Source organism: Notolepis coatsorum, assembly GCF_963971535.1.
Source record: "Notolepis coatsorum genome assembly, chromosome: 4".
Taxonomy (NCBI): domain Eukaryota; kingdom Metazoa; phylum Chordata; class Actinopteri; order Aulopiformes; family Paralepididae; genus Notolepis; species Notolepis coatsorum.
In genome coordinates, this window is record NC_140168.1 from 31,951,096 (window position 1) to 31,978,365 (window position 27,270).

The 27,270-nt window shown below is 46.1% G+C and overlaps 1 protein-coding gene across 1 annotated transcript; it reads left to right on the forward strand.

Annotated features, from left to right (window-relative positions):
• Positions 1 to 2,042: 2,042 nt before the first annotated feature.
• LOC311226475 (1-acylglycerol-3-phosphate O-acyltransferase ABHD5-like) lies at positions 2,043 to 9,075 on the forward strand (the record flags this gene model as incomplete). Its single annotated transcript, XM_084311901.1, has 7 exons — positions 2,043 to 2,182; positions 4,116 to 4,198; positions 5,021 to 5,414; positions 5,859 to 6,010; positions 6,244 to 6,355; positions 7,971 to 8,151; positions 8,896 to 9,075. Exons 1-7 carry the CDS (start codon positions 2,148 to 2,150, stop codon positions 9,073 to 9,075), a joined length of 1,137 nt encoding a protein of 378 aa, XP_084168027.1. The 5' UTR covers positions 2,043 to 2,147.
• Positions 9,076 to 27,270: the final 18,195 nt, after the last annotated feature.

The window sequence follows — 27,270 nt, forward strand, 5'->3', positions numbered from 1 at the left end:
CTGTTAATAAAATGTTCAATCAATCAATCAATCAATCAATCAATCAATCAATCAGAACACTGAACTCTCCACTCACAAGTACACATAAGCACACACAGACACACACACACACACACACACATGCGGCAACCGCTAAAACAATCACTTTAAACAAAATGTCACTTTAAAAAATAGAAAGTCACTTTAAAGGAAGGAGGTACATAGTATAGTTTAGATACATTAAGAGTTAAAATTGTAAATTGTATATTGTATACAGTATAGTAGTGTATCCAGTTTCTCAGGAACTTAGCATGTCTTTTTTTTACCATGCATATCTTGTGTCTTACCTATTTAATTTTTTTCTATGCCTATTTTTATTATTGTATTTTGCACAATCAATGCGGGCATGACCACCCGCATTTCACTGTATCCTAGAGGCAAATCTTTCCTGTGACAAAATGGCATCCAATGTAATAAAAAAAGTCAACCAACGAACTCGATTCTTGTACCGGATCTCCTCACTCACTGGTAAACAAGAATACCCTGAAGACTCTGGCAGGAGCACTCATTCAAGGGTACTATGACTATGCTTGCACCTCATGGTACCAAAGCACCTCAAAGGCGCTAAAAACAAAATTACAAACATCTCAAAACAAACTGGTCAGACTACTGCTTGACCTTACTCCTAGAACCCACCTCACCCCTGCCCACTTTGACAACCTAGGATGGCTTAGAGTAGACGACAGAGTACAGCAACTTGCAATGGGCCTGGTCTACAAGATACACTACACGACCAAGGTACCCATGTACATGTCAAAATACTTCCCAAAGGTCAGTGAATACCACGATCACAACACCAGAGGGAGCTCCACAAATCATGTTAAACCCAGATTCGGCTCAAACAAGGGACTAAACACGTTTCGCAATTATGCCACATCAATGTGGAACGCCCTACCCAAAGCTGTAAAGGAATGTGAATCACTACCCACTTTCAAAAACACTCTCAAAAAACACCTACGGGAGACTGCAATTCGAAACTGGCCCCTGTAAATGTCCTAACACAACCCCCTCAAGTGTACAGTAAATTACCAAGTATGGTCTTGTCAATATTCCAATGTACAGTTTTGCTTGTACAGTTGTACAGTGTCCCCCACCCGCCCCTCCTACCCAACCTCCACCCCCCCCCCCCCCCCCCCCCCCCCACCTCCAATGTACAGTGCCCCCCCCCCCCCCACCTACCCAACCTCCTCCAATGTACAGTTTCTATGTCAAATGTATATACTCTCTTTTCTGGACTCTTTTCGTATCACAAACAGTACTGTATTTGCAAATCTGGTATGTCATAAATGTATAGATGTAGCAGTACTGTCTATCTGTATGTCATGTATGTCATATATGTTATGATGAATTGAAAATGGGGGACCCTGATGTAAACAAGACGAAAGTCTTTCTCTGGTCTGCATCCCCTTAACAATTGTATGTTTGAGCTGTACTGTACCCATTCTGCAATCTGTTAATACAGTTTTCAATCAATCAATCAATCAATGCCCTGTATGTATATGCGACAATAAACCTCTTGATTCTTGATCAAACAGACAATTCTGAGTCAAAGGTACGTGTTTCTTTTGGCGTTTGATGCATGTTTACAGATGTATTACCTTTGAAAAATAAAAGCAGATCAGGTCAATTTGTTACTTTAGATAGAGGTAAGACTGCTGATTTTTTACAAGTTCTACTAGAGTGAAATGTCACTTTAAGCAATTTACCCTACATCAATGTCCCCTGTTACATAATACAAGATGACCTTTAATCTACTTTCCATGTGCTAACTTGACACAAAAACAGGGTTGGGAAACCTCGTTTGTTTCACTTTGACTTCCAAACCTATAGCAAACGGAGGAGCCTAGTATGAACTTAAGCAGTTTTATCTAATCTAGACTGCAACTTGGATAACAATCTATTTAAAATTGTGTAAAAATATTTGGACTCATCATAATCAAAAATGTATTCTTCACTTGAAACATGTTTCTGACCCTAAGCCGGTGTACGTCATCGATTGGTTTAGAGGAGGATGGGCTAACAGCTGTAAAGTATTGGAAGGAAGGCGATATCTTCATTGATATCTTGGCGATATATCGCGCTTCACGCCAAAACAACAAGGTAAAAGGATGGCGGAGGAAGTACAGCCGCCTATGGAACAGAGGTAAATTAATATTAATAATAATAATAAACTTTATTTGTATAGCACCTCTCATACACGAATTGGATGTCAACGTGCTTCACAGCAGCAGCAAAAAAAAGACAGGCATAAAATGAGTAAAAAGTCAAGGTAATTGATATCTCGATCGTCAGTCACACATAATAAGTTGAGTTGAGTCTTTCGTTATTAACACAGCGATAGTTCAACCGTTTTCCCACCCGAGGTTATTATACCCCACGAAGCGCTGTTCTGATTTGAATGATTAACAAACATCTTGGTATAATTTGCGTGTTTTCTTAAAAGGGGGTATTTATTAATGTATGTCCCCCACTAACTAGAAAACCGTGGCCAAGTCACGTGTTACCTACCATGTCGTGTTGTAATTGTGCAAGTGCACCGTGCAAGTGATTTAGATTACGTTAAAGGGGAACACCACCCGAATTAGACATTCGAATGTGTTATTATTTCCATGGCCAAATAAAGTTCAGTCAATGTATGTGTACATGAGCTAACTTACCAGACAAGTAAGAATCAAGCTTGTGATGTCATTTTACATTACATTTAGTCATTTAACTGACGCTTTTATCCAAAGCGATTTACAAATTATGTACAACAACAAGTCAACAGGAAGGGTACAACTCTTTCAGCTGAGTAACAAACAGTGCTGAAACTTAGGTGGTGCAGTGTTGAGTCCATAATTGTAAAAACACATAATTTATTAGTATAGATGAGTGCATGATACGTTTTTTATTTCCTTATTATTTTCTTTCAATTGAGATATTGATTGAAGCGGTTCCACAGACAATGGATGGTAGTCATTTTGAGGACACACAGGGGTCAGTGGGTCCTTATGGAGCAGCTTCAGACTTTATACCTGATGACATTAAGATAAGATATTCCTTTATTGATCACCTTGGGGAGATTCGGGTGTCATAGCAACAATGGGGAGGGGAGGTACAGGTATGGGCAGGGTAATAGTATAATACATAAATATAGGCAATACAATTATAGTAAACATAAAAATAAGCAGTGTAAACAATATAATTAACTCTGAATATAAGAAGTAAACCATGTAATCAAAGGTGCAGATAAGAGTCTATAACTATCAGTTATATTATTTATTATGTTACAATATGGACAATAAAACACTACGTCAATCATACATTATTCCTTGTAGTCCATGCAGTTTGAGTTTTAGCACTCTAGGTTTTTTCTATGAGTTTTTCATGTTCACTAATAATATGTTTTGGATTGTCTTAGACCAGAGGAATAACACATACATTCTGAAATTGGGTGTAGTTCTCCTTTAACCCATTGAAACACATGTGTGTGTATATGCACTGCAGGCTATATAATGCATTATTAGCAGACATTTCTTCTATAATGGACAGTCCCAAAGTTCAACTTCACCTAGTTTATGGCTTTTCAGATAGATAAATCTCTCTCTCTCTCTCTCTCTCTCTCTCTCTCTCTCTCTCTCTCTCTCTCTCTCTCTCTCTCTCTCTCTCTCATTTGATTAACACTACACACAGTAGTACTAATTTATATATGTTATACCCAGTTTAATCACCTGTACATTGTATATTACTATTGCACTTTCCTGTTACATTTGCACTCTGGTTGGATGCCAAACTTATTTCCGCTGTACTTGAATGAATGAATGAAAACTTTATTTAACAGATTGCAGAATGGGTACAATACAGTATACCGGCACAATACACACAATTGTTAAGGAGATGCAGACCAGAGAAAGACGTTTGTCTTGTTTACATCAGGGTCCCCCATTTTCAATTCATAGTGTGCACAATTCACTAAGTGCTGTATACATTTAAATCGAATGTAATCTCTCTCGCTCTCGCTCTCTCTCTCTCTCTCTCTCTCTCTCTCTCTCTCTCTCTCTCTCTCTCTCTCTCTCTCTCTCTCTCTCTCGTGACAGCTCCTGGGTTTCAAGGTGGCTTCCATCATGGTGTCCCACCTCTCTCTCTCAGCTGAAGGATGCAGAGGAGAAGATGCTACAGTGTAAGTGTGTGTTGAAGGCAAATTCTGCTTACATGATGTAAAATCACATATTGCTAAATGTTCTTCATCGCATTGAGGGTAAAGTGTCCAATCAAACCAACACGTTTTTCCCACACAATATTCCCTCAACTATTTCAGATACAATTTTGGGAGAAATGTTTAGCTCATATTTTCTTGTCATCATTCATTTAGAAATCTCCCTCGTCCCTCTCCCTCCTATCTCTCCTTCCTCTCTTTCCCTCTCCCTCCTCCCTCTCCCTCCTATCTCTCCCTCTCTCTCCTACCTCTCTCCTATCTCTCCCTCCTACCTCTCTCTCCCCCTCTCCCTCCTCCCTTTCCCTCTCCCTCCTATCTCTCCTTCCTCCCTTTCCCTCTCCCTCCTCCCTCTCCTTTATATCTCTCCCTCCTACCTCTCTCTCTTCCTCTCCCTCCTCCCGTTCCCTCCCTCCTATATCTACCTCTCCCTCCTACCTATCTCTCCTCCTCTCTCTCTCCTTCCCCCCTCTCCTTCCTCCTTCCTCCCTTTCCCTCTCCCTCCTATATCTCCCTCACCCTCCTACCTCCTCACCCTCTCCCCCTCTCTCTCCCCCTCCCCGCTCTCTCTCCCCCTCTCCCTCCTCCCTCCCTCTCTCTCCCTCTCCCTCCCCTCTCTCTCTCCCCCTCCCCCTCTCTCTCCCCCTCCCCCCTCTCTCTCCCCCTCTCCCACCTCCCTCCCTCTCTCTCCCTCTCCCTCCCCTCTCTCTCCCCCTCTCCCTCCCCTCTCTCTCCCCCTCTCCCTCCTCCCTCTGTGCTGATCACGCTGTCCCTCTCCTGCTCCCCCAGGTGTCAAGCGTCCGTTCTCCAGGCAGTACGTGCCGATATCAGACAGCAACTATCTGTGGACCTTAGGTTTCATAGCTCACCCCTCCTCCCCCCTCCCCCAGACCCAGACCAGGCCTCCTCTGGTGCTCCTCCACGGCTTCGGGGGTGGGGTGGCTCTGTGGGCCCAGAACCTGGACCCCCTGTCTGACTCCGGGCCGGTCTATGCTCTGGACCTGCTGGGCTTTGGACGGAGCAGCCGGCCCCAGTTCAGCACAGACGCAGAGGGGGCTGAAGAGCAGTTCCTGTCCGCCCTGGAGGAGTGGAGGGAGAAGGTGGGGCTGGAGGAGATGGTGCTTCTGGGCCACAACCTGGGAGGATACCTCTCTGCCGCCTACACACTCAAATACCCCCACAGGTCTGTCTGTATTCATGTGCGTTCTCATAACTGACTCATCATAAGATGCTGTGAAAGAGACGGCAAATTAATCAATAAATGACTGAATAAATACATTGCACTGCCTTTCTATAGCCCTTTACTAATACTATTGTACACAAAGCGCTTGACAATAAAAATTACTGCATGCATTTTTCACATGGGTGACCCTAGTGGGAATAGAACCCCTAACCCTGGCATTGTTAGTGCCAAGCTCAGAGCACAAAGCACGTCCGAGCGACACCTTTCTGTGAAACCGAATTACTAAGACCACACATGGGGTTACCATGGGGTCTTTTACAACTCTCTTTGGGTGTATGTTGAATAAGATGGGATACAGAGAGCAAATTAGAGTTTGGAAACGCACGCCATTTACTTTATTTGTGTGTATGTTCATGAATGAGTTGTGCACGTGTCTGTGACCAGGGTGAAACACCTGCTGCTGGTGGAGCCATGGGGGTTCCCAGAGCGTCCAGAGAATCCTAACCATGGGACCATCCCAGTGTGGATCAGAGCCATGGGGGCCGTCATGAGCCCCTTCAACCCCCTGGCTGGCCTCCGGCTGGCTGGGCCTCTAGGTTAGGACACACACACACACACACAAATGCAAAGACAAAACCTTTCTCTGTACCTCTTGCAATTTCTCTTTCTATCTTGCACCTGGTCAATGGTGAATGATTGTTTGACCTCCTCTCCTCTCCTCTCCTCTCCTCTCCTCTCCTCTCCTCTCCTCTCCTCTCCTCTTCTCTTCTCTCCTCCTCTTCTCTCCTCTCCTCTTGTCTTCTCCTCTTCTCTCCTCCTCTCCTCTCAGGTCCCATGCTGGTTCAGACTATCAGGTCTGATTTCAAACAGAAGTACTCCTCTGTGTTCGACGACAACACCGTATCTGACTACATCTACCATCTGAACGCTCAGACGCCCAGGTGATCATTTACAGCAAGCAACGCCAGGGGCCACCACGTGCTTCCTCTCTCCAACTCGCCCCATTAAGTGATCTGTCACACATAACATAAAGAGAACTGGCACGTCTACGTTCTATTATCCTCGTGTTTATTTTTTATATACAACCTCGCTCATGCCTGTGTTCTATTATCCTCGTGTTTATTTTTTTATATACAACCTTGCTCATACCTGTGTTCTATTATCCTCGTGTTTATTTGTATATACAACCTCGCTGTGTTCTATACAGGTATGGGCAGGGTAATAGTAGAAGACATAAATATAGACAATAAAATTACATCTGAATATAAAAATATGAGAAAAAAAATAAACAGTGTAAACAATATAATTAACTATGAATATAAAAATTATGGTTTTGTTCTATTTGGGTGTGCCATGCTGTATTTCATATGATGCAGATATTAGATATAGTATCACTATATACCGTATCTTTTTTTTATATCAACTTTTTTTTTTCCTCCTATTTTTCAGTTTTTTCTCCCATCCCAATTTAGTCGTTATGCCAATTCCCCCCTCCCCTTCCTGGTCGTTGCGCGCATTTGCCCCCTACTTGCCGGTCTAGGGAGCCCTGAAGTCTATCACATGCTTCCTCCAATACATACAGCCAGCAGCCTCTTTTCACCTGACAGCGCGGACTCTCATTGGTGAAGTGTAACGCGTGGGAGGATCACACTACCTTCACCAGTTCCTTCCCTTGCTGTGCAGGCGCCCTGACCGACCTGTAGGAGTCACTGTTTTTACCACGACCAGGATACCACCCACCGGCTTCCCACCCGCTGACACTGCCAATTGTGTCAGTATGACGACCGCCCAAGCCGGAGGCACCGCTGACAGCCGGATTCGATACCAGTGTCTCTGCGGTGGTAGACAGAGACGCTTAGTCCGCTGCGCTACCCGGCCGCGCCCACTATATACCGTATCTAAAGTCTTGCACTGTGCGTGAGGTGCTCATGTGTGTCAGTGTGTACCGTGGGTGTAATCAATAGATCTATTTACAAACGCAGGGCGGCTAGGTGGTGTAGTGGGCAAGGCACTCGCCACCAGTGTGGAGACGCTAGGATTCGCGCGTTCGAATCCAGCTCTCCACATTGTTTTCAGTTTAGCTGGTCGTCCGCAGTAATACACATTGGCCGTATTACGGGGAGGGAAAACTGAAGGGTGGGGATCGGGCGTTGTGAACAAGCGACTCCTACAAGTCGGTTGGTGCGCCTGCGCAGTAGAATCAGGAAGTGTCGGGGGCAGCGTGAGCCTCCCACGCGTTACTCCTCGACACTGAGAGATCGAGCTGCGCAGGTGAAAAGATGCGACTGCTGTTACCTCAAGTACCGGAGGGGACTTGTGCTATGTATGACTTAGTCCACATTGCAGCCGGCTTGTGGGAGGCAAGAAACAGCGTTCGTGACAGGGGAGGGTTGAATTGGATGATACGAAATTGGGATGGGAGAAAATATAGAAAAATGGGAGAAAAAGTGGATAAAAAAAAAAGATCTATTTACAAACGCCACCAAGACAAACTCCCTGTATGTTTTATATACGTATCTGTGATTCTGATTCCTGTGTCATTTCCTGTGTTTGAAGTGGAGAGACGGCGTTCAGGAACATGACCGTTCCCTACGGCTGGGCCAAGAGGCCCATGTTGGAGAGGATAGGACAGATCCAGGCCCACATTCCCATCTCCTTCATCTACGGATCTCGCTCTAGCATCGACAGCGACTCGGGATACGCTGTGAGGAAAACCAGGCCGGATGTGGAAATCATGGTCAGTTTTTTATTTATTTATGAATTCATTCGAAAAATTTAATAAAATAAATCATCAGGGGTTGTTGACGTCCTTATACCCAACAGCTGACTTTGGGGTGTTTCTGTGTGTGTGTGTGTGTGTGTGTGTGTGTGTGTGTGTGTGTGTGTGTGTGTGTGTGTGTGTGTGTGTGTGTGTGTGTGTGTGTGTGTGTGTGTGTGTGTGTGTGTGTGTGTGTGTGTGTGTGTGTGTGTGTGTGTGTCATTCTTTCCGACTGTGTATGTGTGTGTGTGTGTGTCTGTATTTCCTTCTGACTGTGTGTATGTCTGTCTTTCTTTCTTTCTGACTGTGTGTGTGTCTGTCTTTCTGACTGTTTGTGTGTGTGTTTGTCTGTCTTTCTGTCTGACTGTGTGTGTCTGTCTTTCTGTCTGACTGTGTGTGTCTGTCTGTCTTTCTGGACTGTGTGTGTCTGTCTGACTGTCTGACTGTGTGTCTTTCTTTCTGACTGTCTGTCTGTCTTTCTTTCTGACTGTGTGTGTGTCTGTCTTTCTGACTGTGTGTGTATGTGTGTGCGTCTTTCTTTCTGACTGTGTGTGTGTCTCTTTCTTTCTTTCTGAGTGTGTGTGTGTGTGTGTGTGTGTGTGTGTGTGTGTGTGTGTGTGTGTGTGTGTGTGTGTGTGTGTGTGTGTGTGTGTGTGTGTGTGTGTGTGTGTGTGTGTGTGTGTGTGTGTGTGTGTGTGTGTGTGTGTGTGGTCTACTCATCAGGTGATCAGAGGAGCAGGCCACTATGTGTTTGCTGACCAGCCGGAGGACTTCAACCAGACCGTCCTTCAGATCCTAGCCAAGATGGAGAGTGGGAGGAAGGGAGGAGGAGGAGGAGGAGGAGGAGGAGGAGGAGAGGGATTAGGAGATGAAGACGAGGGGAGAGAAGATCACGTTGAGTAGGAGTACTCGAATCACGAAGAACTCACTGACCCAAAAGACGGAAGACCAAAACAGAGACTACTGTACTGACCAATAATGAAAGGTCTGACACGACCATACCAGTGTAACCATGAACTTGTGTTGGTCGTCTCGCATGATTCCCACTCACAGGACTCTCTAAACACTGTGATGGGAACCTATTCCCCTGTACTCCAGGGTGTGGTATTATATAAGGCTCAAAGATCAAGTGTCTGATGATGTCGCCAGGATCTCATAGGCTTATCCAACAGGGTGGCCTCTGTGAGTATGATAAAGACTTGTGTAAATAAGATAAGAAAATCTGTAATAATAATGTGTGATGTGCTATTTTTTAAATGTTCACTCGACCGTAGCCCAGTTCCCGGTGTGGTCTTGTCATGACCAGTCAACCCTGGCAAACAAAACCTCGATAACCAGGATAAATCTTGTGTATCAATAAAAGTCTGATACCGCCTGCTTACTTGGCATGTGCAGTCAACACAACAGCTGACATCTCAATCTTGCTTTTTCGGTTTGAGTGCCTTTTGCTTTATTCACTGTCGTGTTCAATGGCAGGCGTCACGGTAGGCAAACAACAGGCGATCAAATAACATTTCATTATCATTAACCGACGACCATGGGCCGCGGCATTGCACCCTTATTGGCATCCGGCCTCCTGCTCCCCAATTCAAGCGAACCATTTCAAAATAGAAATTCGTAGCAACTGTTGGGCAATCTTTTTTTAGATTTTGAAAAGGGAAGGCAGCTCCCACGGGGGAAGGGTTGTGTCGGTTAGAGTCGAGGCAAAGTGGACAGAATGTTGTGTTCGCTGCCCCTTCACCTACTCTGAGGGAGTGATATAAGTAGGGCAAAGGACTGGTGTTCTTTTTTTAGGAAAACGCATAGTTCTAACGCCCTCCCCAGAAGAGAGCCTATATAACACAGAGTGTCCTGCAGATGGCGATAGAGTAGCACTGTCCATAATCTCCTCACCACTGCTGGGTGGATGAGTAATAGCCCCCCAAAAACATGCACACACACTAATCATAATAATAATTCATTTTATTTATATAGCTTTTCAAGAACCCAAAGAGGCTGACAATAAGCAAAACAAAGAACAGAGAAACATAGCACCACAGGGAAACAAGCAACAGTATGAATACACAAGACATAAAACCACAAGTAAGAAGCAACAAATACAAAAGCCAGACAGAGAGAAAGTAGTGAAGGGGAAAGAAGAGGTGGTAGGTTGGAGGAGGGTGGTTATGGGTAGGGAAGGTTGTATGCTTGGGAGAACAGGTATAGGTTTTGAGTCAGGATTTAAAGGTGCAGAGTGAGGTAGAGTCTCTGATGGTCTGAGGGAGGGTGTTCCAAAGTCGGGGTGCAGCTCGTGAGAATGCTCGGTCTCTAAAACGTTTTTAATTTAGATGACGGGACGTTGAGGGGAGCGGTGGAAGAGGACCGGAGGGATCTGTACACACAGTGAGTTGAGCCACCTACCCAGGAGACCTGGTCTGTGATGCTGTGGGGAGATGTGGAGAGGCCCTCTCTGTCGTGTCACCACTGCAGTGACACAACTGGGTCAGAGACGTGTGTGTGTGTGTGTGTGGGCTTCCAATATAGCCACTATAGTCTCCCCCGTGTTTTCATAAGAAGCGCAAAACATACTTCCTTTAAAATACATGGACATCTCTGCTATCTGGCCTTATCAATCAAGTTATATACTCAAGTCAAGTTCTAGTATAAATTATTATCCATATTCAGGTGTGTTTCATATATACCGCCAGGGTTGCTTTGTATTGCATAAATATGATGATGATGATGATGATAAACAACACATTAACATTATGGTTTAAAAGTTTCAAACTAGCCACTCATACTAGGACATTTTTTACTGACAAACCCAAGGGTGTGTGACCTATCTTGACTTTGCCCCAACAACTTGTCATCACTGCGGCTGTGAGCAGGTAGGATGCATATTCGTTGGTTGACTTGAACAGGCTACTGCTGATAAAGTGTAACCTCCCCGTCACCATTAACTCATCTGTCACCTGTCCTGTCTCTTGACAACCCCCCCCCCACGGAAGAACCGTCTCCTGGCAACAGGGTAGCCACGGAGACCGAGAGAACGTCTACTGGGTCATGGATCTTGTGCAGGAAGTGATGCCGTCTCCCGACGACAAGGGAATTATGGGTTGTTTGTTTTCCAGAAAACGCCGGCTGGTGCGTGTCGAGGCAATCTGCAGGAACATTCTGCAGCACTTACACGTGCACACGTACACGGGGCTCGGCGACATGCACACACACACACACGACTCATTTCATTAGAGTAAGTGAAAGAAAATGATGACAGGAGCTTTCACACTGGGTTTGGATGTAATTGACGGTCTGATAGACTGAAATAATTGCAGGCGAAAAATGCACGCGCATACATGTGCATGGTGCACACACACACACTCACTCACTCACTCACTCACTCACTCACTCACTGGCCACAGATGGCAGTGTGCCTGCATGCCCCTCTCTTATCAGCTCCCCTATCAGGTGTCAACACCATCACACATACTGCGAGCTCTTCTCACATTATATAAGAGGTTATAAACATTAATGAAGCCAGGCCAAAGAGTCCAGATCTAAATGTCAGAGAGCTGAGCTGATAGTGATAATTCTTATGTTGTCATTGCTCCCCAAGTCCCAACCCACGAATGTGAATATTATAATATCCAGCTCTTTTGGCTTTGCTGAGATAGAGCTATAGGCCGCCTATTCAGCAGTGGAGCTATGGGCATGCGAAGACGCATTTTTACACGACAACATACATAGAATTAAAACCGATAAGAACCGCCATGGGCGAGAGCCAGTCTATAACATAATATGCCATGTGTTTATTTTTTTCATATTCAACCGGCCAGGTACAATGACGGCCTGGCGAGAGGACAAAAAGGCCTCTCGAAAGGTAACGGGGAAAGGGGACAAAAAGAAGAAAAATAGAAAAGAGACAGACACCACAGAGGTAAGGGAAATAATTAAAACACATCAAACAAATAAAATGACGAGGTTTGTAATACATGAAGCATAACAGACAAATTACAGTTAAAAGGCTACAGTTGCAGGTGTGTGTAAACAACAATGCGATAAGAGTCCTTAAAAGTAGTGAGGGAGATCATTGTGTCCATTTTCAAAGTCTCAATCTCATTCCAACTGCTGCAATTATTTGGTAGACAGAGTGCATACCTTGCCCACTGTATTGTTACTTCATTCTAATTAGTGTATATAATTGACCACATCTGCCCAGTTGTACAGCCTTGGCCTATTCCTATTCCTATTTAATTTTTTTTACTATAATTGTACTATATTCTATTGTGCTATATTTAATTTAGTTTATAATCCCATATCATTTTATTCAACCTCTTATATACAGTTGTACAACCCTGGCCTATATTTTATTTCATAATTATATTATTCTATTGTGCTTAACTTAGCTCATATTTAATAAAATTTTACTTTATTGTATTATCTGTCTATTAATTAATGTCTGTCCGCTAATGCCGCACCGATAACATCCAAAGCAAATTCCTTGTATGTGAAAACGCAATAAAGACCTTTCTGATTCTGATACCTTCTTGGTATGGGCAGCCCCAGCAGGACCGCCATGTTTAGCACCATGTTACTACCCACTGGGCCACGCAGGACACCCTCCCAAGGCTCACACTACATCACCGTGGCTCCGCTGCACTGAATCACGACAAGTGTATTAATATTGGTAGTGACGATGACTACTAGCTTAATGGCAGCATCCATCATCTCCTGTTGAGAGCGGAGCACTTCTAATCTGTGGTGAGTTATTGATGCTCTTTACTTTAATTCATGAAGACATATTTGTCCCTTCATGGTTGCCAGCAGCCACAGCCAAATGCATTTTATTTCGCTGGATATTAACAGGATTTATTATAGGAATAACAAAATAATAATATATATATATATATTATTATGAATAGAATTCAACACACAACATTTACTACTAAGTTGTGCGCCAATCTCTGCGTATAAACCAATAATGCAAACAACTAATGTGTTATATTGTAAATGAATGATGACTTTATTGTGATGATTATTGTCATTGTCACTCACCACCTTTGTACTTGTCTTTGAACCCAAGCCTCTCTTGACAACACTGATCTCATCGACCATTTCTCTCGCCACTATGAATTGAAAATGGGGGACCCTGATGTAAACAAGACCAACGTCTTTCTCTGGTCTGAATCCCCTTAACAATTGTGTGTATTGAGCCGTACTGTATTGTACCCATTCTGCAATCTGTTAAATAAAGTTTTCATTCATTCATTCATTCATTCATTCTAGTTATGATAAAGGTTATTTAAAATATATATAATTGTGTAACGGCCTACAATCAAAAAAGCTGCAGGCTATTCCATTAAATCAGTGTGACTCTGACAGGCTATTATAATAATATGTGCAGTAAATTATTTATTTTTTTTTTACCTTAAACAGATCTTTTTCAAGTTCCAAGTTTTAATACTCTTATCAACATGCAAGTCAACAAATGCTTGCTTTATGCAGCCATTTAACACAAAAGGATGACCCTCATGCATTGCAAATTTGCATCAAATTCAAAACAGAGTGATGCACAAAATAACTTTTTTTTTATCCACTTTTTCTCCCATTTTCTATTTTTCTCCCATCCCAATTTCGTATCATCCAATTCAACCCTCCCCTGTCTCGAACGCTGTTTCTTGCCTCCCACAAGCCGGCTGCATCGACCGATACTCGAGAATACAGCAACAGCAGTCGCATCTTTTCACCTGCGCGGCGCGATCTTTCAGCGTCAGGGGTCTGCGCTTTGGAGGGGCGCCGCCCCCATCGCTTCCTGATTCTACTGCGCAGGCGCACCAACCGACCTGTAGGAGTCGCTGTCCACAACGCCTGATGCCCACCCATCAGTTTCCCACCCCCTAATACTGCCAATGTGTATTAGTACGGACGACCAGCTAAACTGAAAGCAATGTGGAGAGCTGGGCTCGAACAGGCGAACCCAGCGTCTCCAGTATTCGTGGTGAGCGCCTTGCACCACGTAGCCGCCATGCACAAAATAACTTAAAAGAAAATAATAATTAAAAATAATGAATAAAGTGTGCATGAAATAATAGGGGAAAGAAAACGTTAGGAACTTGTTACATTCACCCACACAAGGGCTGATTAATCACACACCCCCCTCTCTCTCTCACACACACACACACACACACTCTCCCAGCTCTCTTTCTCTCTTGCCCCTTCCTCATCTCTCTCACCCCCCTCTCTCTATATATATATCTCACACACACACACTTCAGAAACAAACATAGTATCAATGAGAGCATCAATAATACACCTGAGTGGAGTCTAGTAAAATAAATAAAAATAAAATAATTTAATTTCTTTTTCTTAAAAGTTAATCGTGAGTTAAAAGAAATAGCGGCGTTAATAGAATCGGGCGATAACACGTTAATACCGCGTTAACCTTGACAGCCTTATAATGATAAATTACATTTAGTGCTTTTCTTTATAACTTAAAGTCGAGAAGAGACGAGTCTTGAGGCAGGATTGAAAGATCGGGACGGACTCTTGAGTCTCTAATGTCTTGGGGGAGAGAGCTGCCCTGGATAAGGCTCTGTCCCCAAAACTGCGAAGGTTGGACTTGGGGGGGGGGGGGGGGGGGTGGAGAGAAGGGAGGCTGAGTGGATCTGGGGGACCGAGAGGGTTGGTAGGGAGAGATGACTAGGCTTTTGTAGTGGATCCGGGGGGAGACAGGAAGCCAGTGGAGCTCTTTTAGGACAATTTGGCGGATATGAGGCCCAGGGGAGAGGGTGGATCAATGATCAGGCCAAGATTGCGTGGCTGGGGCAAGGAAGGGCAGACAGTGGTGCATCATGGTGAGTGTGGGGTTGTTGATTCTGCTGAGAGTGAACTTGGAGACGGTGAGGACTGTTCTGTTTTGTCACTGTTGAGTTTGAGGACATTTTGTAGCCTCCAGATTTCATTGCAGACAAGCAGGAGTCAACGTGAGAGAGGGGTGGGTTGTGGGGGGGTTTGGTTAGAGGTGGGGCCGAGTCGTTGTGCCAAGTAAGTCTCAAGTCTTTACACTCAGGTCCCAAGTTAAGTCCCAAGTCAAGACGTTTGGAGTCGTGTCTCCTTTGGCGTGGCTGCGGGTCCTGGGGCGCATGGCATTCCCGTCGCCGTGCATGGCGGTGTGAGTGGCGCGCGGGCTGTTTGTGTTTTCCTTTGGTCATGGCGTGCTTTATCGGGGGGTGTGTCTTGGATGGGGATGTGGTAGGGATTGATGTGTGGGGTGTTTTGGGGGACTGACAGTTCCGGGGGGGGTTCCCATGCCTTCGAGCGACATTGTACTTTTGTACTTATTTTATGCCATTATTAAGTCTGCACGTTTACATTGCACTACTTTTATTGTCTTTTATACCTATTCTTATGTCTGCAATTTATGCATTGTTTTTTATTCTGTCAATCTGTGTGCTTATTTTATGCCTATGTTCATATTTTTATTATTTTCTTTTAACCCTCTTTTTCTCCGCCTGATTTAAAAAAAAAATCTCCCCATCCCAATTGAGTCGTTATGCCAATTCCCCCCCTCCCCTACCTGGTTGTTGTGCGCATGTTCCTCCTACTGGTCGGTACAAGGGAACCCTGAAGTCTTCCCACATGCTTCCTCCGACACATGTGGAGAAAGCCAGTGGCTCTTTTTTCACCTGGCAGCGAGGACTCTCATTGGTGAAGCGTAATGCGTGGGAGGTCACGCTGCCTTCACCATTTCCTGCCTTTCGCTGAGCAGGCGCCCAGACCTGACCACAACGCCAGATTACCACCCTCGACTTCCCTCCCGCTAACTCAGCCAAACGAGTTAGTATGACGATCGGTCCATGCCGCAGGCAATGCTGACTCCTGGAGTCGAGACCGCAGCCTCTTGCATTGGTGACGAGTGCAATCTCCGCTACGCCATCCGACCGCTTGCCTATGTTCATTTTATACTATATAGATAGTTATTAATATTTATTATTGTTATGTTGTAGAAATGTGTGCATTGAAATGTCTGTAAAGTCTCGACGACATTGAAAATGAGGGTGACCTCAATTGTCTTTTCGAGAATAAATAAAGGTTGATGAAGTCTCCAGTGGTGGAAAGTAACATTACGTGAGTATTTTAATTTTAGGGAAATTTATACTTTTACTCCTAGTTTACTTACTAGTTACTTTGAAGAAAAAGACTTGCATAAAAACATGGCAAAATGTACGAGGATTATATACTTTCTAGGGCTGACCCCTATTAGTCGATTAGTCGACTAATCGGTCGAAAGGAGCCGTAGTCGACTGGCCAACCTCTTAGTCGAATATAAAAAATTAAATAAAATTTAAATTATAATTAAAACATTTTTTATCATTCTTTCCAAAAGAAAAGAGGCCTAGAAGCGTGGCTAACGCTAATGGCACGCATACCAGAGGCTAACTGCCTACGAAAACAGTCACAGAGGCACTGAAAGTGGATTTCACCCATCTAATGAACACACTAGACTAGACAAACATCAAGATGTATCCATCAGTGGACCAATTGCATGCTTTTGCAGAGGCCAAGAAGCCTTCAGTCGACTCCTTCAGACATTAAGCACCCCCCACAGCCCAAATGGAATGATAAAAAAAAAATGTATTATAAAAAATATTATACCTTTTTATTTTTATTTACCAATAGTCGACTAACGGCAAATTTTTGCCAATCATAGTCGACCATCCAAATCCTTAGTCGGGGACAGCCCTAATACTTTCACAAACTTCGTTTGAAGCCTATAAGAGGTAATCAGAGCAGCATAACTGGACCACATACCACTTTAAAATTACCTTTAGAGGTCAATGGATCGAGGGTTGAATGCTCCCAAGCACTGGAATACACAAACGTCACGTAGAATGCATACTTTTACTTTAGATACTTATGTACATTCAATATCAAATACTCTACTTTTACTTGAGTAGAATTTGAATGGAGGACTTTTGCTTTTACCAGAGTACTCATTTATCTGGGGATTTCTACTTTTACTTAAGTAAAGGGACTATGTACTTCTTCCACCACTACAAGTATCAAGCAAGTCACCTTGTGTGACGGTGGATGTGACAAAGGAATGGTTGTGAAGTGAAATTTTGTTTGAGTTATGTTTTGATTTTGTTTAGTCATTAGTTTTTTAGTTTTCAATCAATCAATCACACAAAGGCATCTAGTTGTTCTGAAAAGCTCAATGTCAAAAATAATCGAGTTCAGAAAAGTACACAAGGTCACAAGTCTTGTGTTTCGGCTCTTGATTCCAATTATGCTGTTAGAGAAATTAAACTAATTACTATGTTCCGTCATGAAATGTGTTCAAACTTGTATGATTGCTTTCATGCTAGTTTGTACAAGCGTCATGAGGGAGTAGGAATGTCAACTATCTCTATAAATGTCCTTGAGGCGTTTCCCACGAACTCCCAATAACTCTCTCACTCGGATCCGTGTGGAGAAAAGCACTTGGCAGAGTGTTGCTCTTTCGTTTTCTCAGAATGAAGGAATGTATAGAATCACAGCGTTTCTTTCATTCTGAATGTTTTGCATTTTAGATGAAGTGTACATCCAGCAACAGGTCGAGTCAGGAGGCAGAGCTGACTTCTTTGCAGGAAGACAATTCCCTCCACAGGCACAGGATTGATTGATTGATTGATTGAAAAGTTTATTAACAGATTGCAGAATGGGTACTGTTACGAAGGATCAGATTAAACCGAATATATATATTTATTGATTGATATATATTGCATAATATTTGTATATCGTTTGATATCCCTTGTATATTCTTTGTACATATACACGGAATATCCCTTTAGCCTACTATAGCCCATAATATTTCATTCTCCTATTGGATGGCGTGCCACCAGCGCCAGTGACTTACCCCTAGAGCCGACTTGAAAGCTACCGTCAGGGCTTGTCTCAACATGCCCAGCTCTGCCCAGGGATACGGCGACAGAAATGAGATAGGCACTATTTGTTCCCCGTACATATAAATATGGCGCAGGCGAATACAGGACTTCCCTTTCAGTTCGAGTTGAAGTTCAGTCTTGTTCAGTTCAGTTACCAAGTAAAGCCTCACCCACTATGCAACGTGCGGCAGAGTAGGGCTCGTATTGCCCCAAATAGAGTCGTGTTTATCCTACTACGTTTGTTCAACGTATCGTTCGCTATTTACTAGTAAGCCTTCATTACGAGTCAAAGACCACGTGAAGTGAGTAATTGTGCGTCTACATAGAGCACTTATAGCCGCGTGCAAATAGGATAGTATTAACGTCAAGTTCAACTGTGGACCACCGCGCACCGGAGGTTTTACACCGGCGACAGCAGAGCCCTTTCCGGCAGGATTATTATTATTCTTCATTGCTTTGACTGTGGCTGCTGGAGCAGAGAACCGTCTACCCCGCTGCTGTGTGGGATCTACCGTGAGGACATCACTCGAGCCCGTCTCAAGGAGAGACTCCACGGCTTACACCTGTGCTGCTGCACACTGGAATTACAGCGGCTGTCTTTCCCCGCTGAGCCAGGGAGTAAAGACCGCTCCCCCTCGCAGGGCTTGTTGAAGTCCCTGTGGAACCCATTGACTTTGCATAGAGCATTGCCTCCCCCTGCTGGCTTACAACCGGTAGTACCCCCCTTCCAGTATCTCCCCAGAGTACCATAGATAATTCCTAATATTCATTATTGATTTACCTATGCATAATTCCTTTGCCTTATAAGCGCAATTAAAGTAAAGTATATTATGTAATAATACCTTTGATGTAATAAATATTCTAAACGAGTATTTGTGTGGAAACCGTATCATTGTGGAGGAGTTCTCATCTGATATACTTGTGTACGGTATGGCCAGTAATGTACATAAGACGGTAGTGGTTTAATGATACCATACTTGATTAATACAGTCAGGGAATTGTACCCCTCAGTTACAATTGGTCCTTTGAGCCGGAGAATAATTAGCGTAATATTAATATAATATTAATATTGACATGGCCGATGACGAACACTCCACAAACGGTTCTCCTAAGCTAGATCGCCCGCAGCGCAGACGGCAGCCACCTCCCTATCTAGAGGCATACGCTGTCAGTCCAATACCTAGCTTTAAAGGGAAATTAAATACGGATAAAATAACTAAAGCGGATAGTAAAATTATGTCCGACCCTATCAACCAGGCTACCCCGCCAACAGAGGCCCTAGTGGGTTCTAATGTAACTGACCAAGCTCACGGTGGGGACCAGGAGGGAACTGACACGACTTTATCCCCAGACAACGTCGACGAGGTAGTCCCCGGAGAGCTCCAGGATAAAGAAAGCCCTCCCGGGATGGAACCCGACCCACCACAAGAAGAGACGCGCACCCAGGAGATGGATCTCCTCGGTACGCAACAGGAGAACGGATCTCCAACAAGTACTGCCGGGAGCCGATCGCCCCGAACGGCGTCTTCCCCCAGCGAGACAAACAAGATGCTGGCGCAAGCACTCATCGCCACCCTGGCAGCCTCCACCGAATGCGATCGACTTCAAGCGCAACAGACGCGCGAGCGCGAACATTTTGCAGGCGAGCGAGAGCGCTTCCAGGCGCAACAAAGGAGTGAAGACGACCGCATAAGACTGGAGACCAGACGCCTCCAGACAGAAGAGAACATTGAGAGAAGCCGCGCCGATGCACAGCACGCCGCCGCCAATGCACAGCGCGACGTCGCAAATGCACAGCTCCACGCCGCCCATGCCAGCGTCAATGCCCAGCGCGACGCCGCCAACGCACAGCGCGACGCCGCCCAGGCCAGCGCCAATGCGCAGCGCGACGCCGCCAATGCCCAGCGCGAAGCAGCGCGCGACGCAGCCCATGCCCAGCGCGAGGCAGAGCGCGACCGGCTGCAGGCGGAGCTGATGGACAAACTGGTTGCCATGGCGACACCCCCTCACTCCGCACGGAGCTCTCAGAGATCGTCAAGACATGGGTCTAGGACACATTCCCCTACCCGACGAAGCGACCCGGGACCCCGCCAACAGGAGGATCCTGTCCACGTCTCCGAACCCCCTCCCCGGCCGGTCCATACGAGACCCAGCAACCGGGAAGAACCGGACCACGCCGAGAGACTGAACAGAAGACTCCAGGTCCTAGCAGAGGGAGAGGAGGAGGAAGAGGAGGAATGTCAAGCAGACCAGCAGCAACGTACTCTGGCCCAGGAGGCCCAGTACAGCCCCGACCAGCAGCAACGTACTCTGGACCAGGAGGTCCAGTACAGCCCAGAAGTTAGCCCCGAGGCCCTGCGCTACAAACCCCCGACTCAACTCACGGGTGAGTTTGACGCACCGCCAGCCCCGAGGGACAGCACCTGGGTACCCGACCTTCGGTACCCACCAAGTACCAGCCCAAGACGACACGCACGGGGAGACTCGCCTAGGAGGCCTCTTCCCCAACGCTCACCGATGTGCCAGTCATCCATGGCATCGTACCTTGGCACACCGACGTTTCCAGACTTCACCCATGAGAACCGAGCACAGTACACGGAGCTACGGATGTGCTTAGAGACAATGATGGTTGATGTAGCTGATGAACGCCACAAGTATGCTACCCTATTGAAGCACCTCAAGGTGCCCCGAGCGCACAATATAGCGCTGGCCTATGCCAACTCTACTACCCCATACACAGCGGCTCTAGCAGCACTCGACCAACTTTATGGACGCGTATGGGACTATGTGATACAGGAGATAAGAGACATTGACCGTCTCCCCCCAGCCAGAGACAACAGAGCATTAGATGACCTGTCTATCAAGGTACAGTCCCTGGTAGGGATGCTGGGGTCCCAAAAGGAAAAGGGTATCTATGAACTGTACGCTAACTCTAATGTAGAGAGGATATTAGAGAAGCTCCCTCCCGCCCGACAAGAGCGCTTCAGGCGGCAGAGAGACTACCGCGACCCCAACGGTCCAGAGGCATCCCTCCTAGACCTATCTGAGTTCCTCGCCAGGGAGGTCAGTAGCCTACGACTCGACACGTTCGTATGGAGTGGACCAAGCCCAAGACTCGGACCTCGGGGACAAACGGATAACCGCCGGTTGGTGACCGTTATGCACCAAGCCGAATCAGTACCGCAGCACAAGAACCACAACACCCCCTCGACGAAAGAGGACCAGTGGAAGATTGAGTGCCAGTACTGTGAGGGAGAACATCGGCTGTACCAATGCGACACCTTCGGGAAGCTGACCACGGACGAGGTGAGTCAGTGGACCAAGGACCACCGCCGCTGCTTCCGCTGCGCGCGCAGCCACCTAGCAGCTGAGTGCCGCTTGAAGAAGAAGTGCAGCAGGTGCGGTGGCACCCACTTGGAGGTCCTGCATGACATCAACAGGCGTCAGCCAGGACAACAGAGTGGGCCCGTCGCGGTGATGTACCATGCCGAGGCGGTGGCACCAGTACCGAAGAGCCACCAGACCGCTCCCTACTGTACCTACTGCGATGGCGGACACTGGCTGGCACAGTGCGCCGAATATAAGACACTGAACCCCGTCCAAGTGGACCAGTGGCGTGAGGCGGCCCAGGCGGGCGCCGCTTACCATGCAGGGGCGGCCCAGGCGGGCGCCGCTTACCGCGCAGCACGGTGCGGAGCCCACCAGAAGGTCCAAGACAACCAACCAACAGGAGTGCTCCACATTGACCAGCATAGCGGGACCCCCCGTGTGCTCCTCAAAGTGGTCAGAGTGCTCCTGAGCTACGAGGACAAGGTCCTGGACACTTACGCCGTCCTGGACGATGGGTCTGAAAAGACTCTCCTCCTCGCTTCCGCAGCAGCCCAGTTGGGCCTGCGAGGTGTCAAAGATACCATGACCATACGCACCATCAGAAGGGACCAGAAGACCATAAAGGGTGAAAGGGTCTCCTTCAAGATAGCAGCGGTGGACCAGCCCGAGAAGCAGTATAGTATAACTAACGTCTTCACCAGCCACGACATAGGCTTGTCTCAGTACACCTACCCCATCCCACAGCTGATGGCTAAGTATGTGCACCTACGTCAACTACCTATACCGCTTATCGACGGCGCCACACCGACCCTGCTCATCGGCTCCGACCACGCGGACCTCATTCTCCCAATTGAGGCGGCCCACGTCGGACCCAAAGGATGCCCAGTCGCGGTTCAGACCCGACTGGGATGGACGCTCCAGGGCCCCCTCTACGGACTTGACAGTCAACCCACGTCTACACGCTGCCTACACACAGAGGCGAGCGACACCGGCCTCTCCCCCGTACAGCAGAGGCTATTGACATTAAGCGAGAGGCCCGTGAGAGAACCGTGGGCACCAGAGGGAGTTCGGAACTCCACCCCCCTCAGCTGCGCTTCAGACGTAGCTGACCTCGAACCCAGCACCCCAAGCGACTCCTTGACGGGGCGGCCGGGACCGGCCCCTCCTCAGATGGGGTACAGAGCAAACAAGAGAAACAGACGGAGGAGGAGAAAGCACAGCCAAGCACAGATCAAAGCAGTCTCAGGCCCGCTTCCTCCTAAGCCCCCCTTCATCCCGTCCAGTCGTCATGACCATAGACCAGTCACTACCCCGAGCTGCGTGGCCGGCCGGCCGCGTAAGCAAAGTGACCACTGGTGCCGACGGAAAGGTCAGAGTGGCAGAAGTGCTCGGCCAAGGGCGGACCTACAACCGACCCGTGGCGAGGCTGATAGAGTCGCCAAGGCTCCCCGACTCGCTTAATGACGACCATGACCCCTGACTTTGTGACCTGCCTACCCTCACAACGGACATTGAGTAGTGGACAGTGAGGTTAATCTGTCTCTGCTTAGCTAATTAGGTGGGACTAATTAGGGGGCGGCTGTTACGAAGGATCAGATTAAACCGAATATATATATTTATTGATTGATATATATTACATAATATTTGTATATCGTTTGATATCCCTTGTATATTCTTTGTACATATACACAGAATATCCCTTTAGCCTACTATAGCCCATAATATTTCATTCTCCTATTGGATGGCGTGCCACCAGCGCCAGTGACTTACCCCTAGAGCCGACTTGAAAGCTACCGTCAGGGCTTGTCTCAACATGCCCAGCTCTGCCCAGGGATACGGCGACAGAAATGAGATAGGCACTATTTGTTCCCCGTACATATAAATATGGCGCAGGCGAATACAGGACTTCCCTTTCAGTTCGAGTTGAAGTTCAGTCTTGTTCAGTTCAGTTACCAAGTAAAGCCTCACCCACTATGCAACGTGCGGCAGAGTAGGGCTCGTATTGCCCCAAATAGAGTCGTGTTTATCCTACTACGTTTGTTCAACGTATCGTTCGCTATTTACTAGTAAGCCTTCATTACGAGTCAAAGACCACGTGAAGTGAGTAATTGTGCGTCTACATAGAGCACTTATAGCCGCGTGCAAATAGGATAGTATTAACGTCAAGTTCAACTGTGGACCACCGCGCACCGGAGGTTTTACACCGGCGACAGCAGAGCCCTTTCCGGCAGGATTATTATTATTCTTCATTGCTTTGACTGTGGCTGCTGGAGCAGAGAACCGTCTACCCCGCTGCTGTGTGGGATCTACCGTGAGGACATCACTCGAGCCCGTCTCAAGGAGAGACTCCACGGCTTACACCTGTGCTGCTGCACACTGGAATTACAGCGGCTGTCTTTCCCCGCTGAGCCAGGGAGTAAAGACCGCTCCCCCTCGCAGGGCTTGTTGAAGTCCCTGTGGAACCCATTGACTTTGCATAGAGCATTGCCTCCCCCTGCTGGCTTACAACCGGTAGTACCCCCCTTCCAGTATCTCCCCAGAGTACCATAGATAATTCCTAATATTCATTATTGATTTACCTATGCATAATTCCTTTGCCTTATAAGCGCAATTAAAGTAAAGTATATTATGTAATAATACCTTTGATGTAATAAATATTCTAAACGAGTATTTGTGTGGAAACCGTATCATTGTGGAGGAGTTCTCATCTGATATACTTGTGTACGGTATGGCCAGTAATGTACATAAGACGGTAGTGGTTTAATGATACCATACTTGATTAATACAGTCAGGGAATTGTACCCCTCAGTTACAGGTACAGTACAGTACAGCTCAATACATACAATTGTTAAGGGGATGCAGACCAGAGAGACTTTCGTCTTGTTTACATCAGGGTCCCCCATTTTCAATTCATCATAGACGCTCTCTGATTGGCCACTGACTGACGCTCTCTGATTGGCCACTGACATGTTTGCCCAATTGATTGATTGATTGATTGAAAACTTTATTAACAGATTGCAGAATGGGTACAGTACAGTACAGCTCAATACATACAATTGTTAAGGGGATGCAGACCAGAGAAAGACTTTCGTCTTGTTTACATCAGGGTCCCCCATTTTCAATTAATCGTAACATATATGACATACATGACATACAGATACAGTACTGCTACATCTATACATTTATGACATACCAGATTTGCAAATACAGTACTGTTTGTGATACAAAAAGAGTCCAGAAAAAAAGTATATACATTTGACGTAGACACTGTACATTGGATTGGGTAGGTGGGGGGGGGGACTGTACATTGGAGGTGGTTGGGTGGGTGGGGGGGGGGGTTGGGTAGGAGTGGGGTGGGTGGGGTACACTGTACAACTGTACAAACAAAACTGTACATTGGAATATTGACAAGACCATACTTGGTAATTTACTGTACATTGGAGGGGGTTGTGTTCGGACATTTACAGTGGCCAGTTTCGAATTGCAGTCTCCCTTAGGTGTTTTTTGAGTGTTTTTGAAAGTGGGTAGTGATTCACATTCCTTTACAGCTTTGGGTAGGGCGTTCCACATTGATGTGGCATAATTGCGAAACGTGTTTAGTCCCTTGTTTGAGCCGAATCTGGGTTTAACATGATTTGTGGAGCTCCCTCTGGTGTTGTGATCGTGGTATTCACTGACCTTTGGGAAGTATTTTGACATGTACATGGGTACCTTGGTCGTGTAGTGTATCTTGTAGACCAGGCCCATTGCAAGTTGCTGTACTCTGTCGTCTACTCTAAGCCATCCTAGGTTGTCAAAGTGGGCAGGGGTGAGGTGGGTTCTAGGAGTAAGGTCAAGCAGTAGTCTGACCAGTTTGTTTTGAGATGTTTGTAATTTTGTTTTTAGCGCCTTTGAGGTGCTTTGGTACCATGAGGTACAAGCATAGTCGTAGTACCCTTGAATGAGTGCTCCTGCCAGAGTCTTCAGGGTATTCTTGTTTACCAGTGAGGAGATCCGGTACAAGAATCGAGTTTGTTGGTTGACTTTTTTTATTACATTGGATGCCATTTTGTCACAGGATGGAGGATGATGTGATGATGTGATGCTTTCTTCTCTTTGTCTCTCAGAAGGAAAGAAATTAAGGTCCACGTGAGAGAAGGCGAGAGAAAGGTTCCACAGAGCAATTGAGACATGACCCTTAACATTTTGACATTCTCTCTCTGTTTTGCACCACATTTATGCCCAAACCTGCCTGTCAGTTTAGGCTAAATTCTTCACATACATGCTTGGGTTTGGGCCAGACTCAAATCTTTTGGCCTAAGAGTCAAGCCCTACTCTCTCTCTCTCTCCCCTCTCTCTCCCTCTCTCTTCTGCTCTCTTTCTCTCTCCCGCTCTCTCTCTCTCTCTCTCTCTCTTTCTCTCTCCTGCTCTTTCTCTCTCCCTCCCTCTCTCTCCCTCTCATACCTCTCTCTCTCTCTCTTGCTGTGTCACTGCTCCTCTGAAGATCTCACATCATATCTCTACTGCTCTTAATACTAAACAAATATCTAACCCTGTCTTCATTGATTCAACCTTTGATACTGTTGATTCACGTCACACTGGGAGATCACAGAGCACAGGGCAGCAGTTGTCAACAGTCACTGGCTTCTTATGGCGCCTCAGTCCCCATCTGTCCTCCTCAAATTAAATCCAGCCAAATCGAGGTTTATTTGCCAAATTCACAGTGAAAAATAGATAAAATAAAATGGGGAAAAGAGAAATCAATGTTTGGCTATGTACAATAACAAGGACACAGTGTCATAGGTGTGTGAAGCACATTTCCTGTATGCCCCCACCAGGGGCAGAGAGGCTAACCTTGTGAGTGAGTGAGTGAGTGAGTGAGTGAGTGAGTGAGTGAGTGAGTGAGTGAGTGAGTGAGTGAGTGAGTGAGTGAGTGAGTGAGTGAGTGAGTGAGTGAGTGAGTGAGTGAGTGAGTGAGTGAGTAGTGAGTGAGTGAGTGAGTGAGTGAGTGAGTGAGTGAGTGAGTGAGTGAATTAGGCTACTGGATTACTGAATGAGCAAGTTAGTCACATAGCTGGTCACATAGATGCACTTTGCATCGGATTTTTTTTTAAAGATCAAATAAAATAATCTTACAATATACAGGGAAAATGTTATGATTTGAGGTCACAAATCTACCCAGGCCGAAAGGAAGCTTGCAAATCCACCCAGGCCGAAAGGACGCTTGCAAATATACCAAACGACGTCTATAATATCCTAAAACCGACTCTATGTGTGTACATGCGACAGTGACACAGAGCCATTAGGTTTTTAAAATAATGGATCAGTCCGACGTCTTGGAGAGCTGTATTTAGTCTGAGGAGGTGTGTGAGAACTGAACGGCTGACGGCACGGGGAGGGAGCCTTCGTTGTGTGACAGCGGTCTTATTTTAGCATCAGCATCGCCGAGCTCTGCAGACAGACAGGCAAGTGGCAGGAATCATAATGCATGTCTTAAAGACCCAGTCACGGTCAGACCAGGTGCACCAGATAACAGCACTATAGGCAGATGCGTGCCTGCGTGCATATCCCAGGTCTGTTGTCCATAAATCACGTGACGTACATGGGGTAAATCCCATGCGAGATAAGAGAGAGAGAGAGAGCATGTGGGATGATGCTGGTGTCCATGTCTGCAGGGAGAGAACAGGGTGGTAGTTACTGTAGAGACGATGGGTCTGATTCCAGCACACATGACACCCTGTCTTTGCTTTACATTTTGAAAAACCCCACAATATTGTCAAGCGCTCACCTTTTGCTCCCCCGTGTGTGTATCGTGTGTGTGTACTTGCACATACATGGATTGTGTGCATGTGAGTGTGCATTTGTACATCTGTGTGCTTCTAATTCT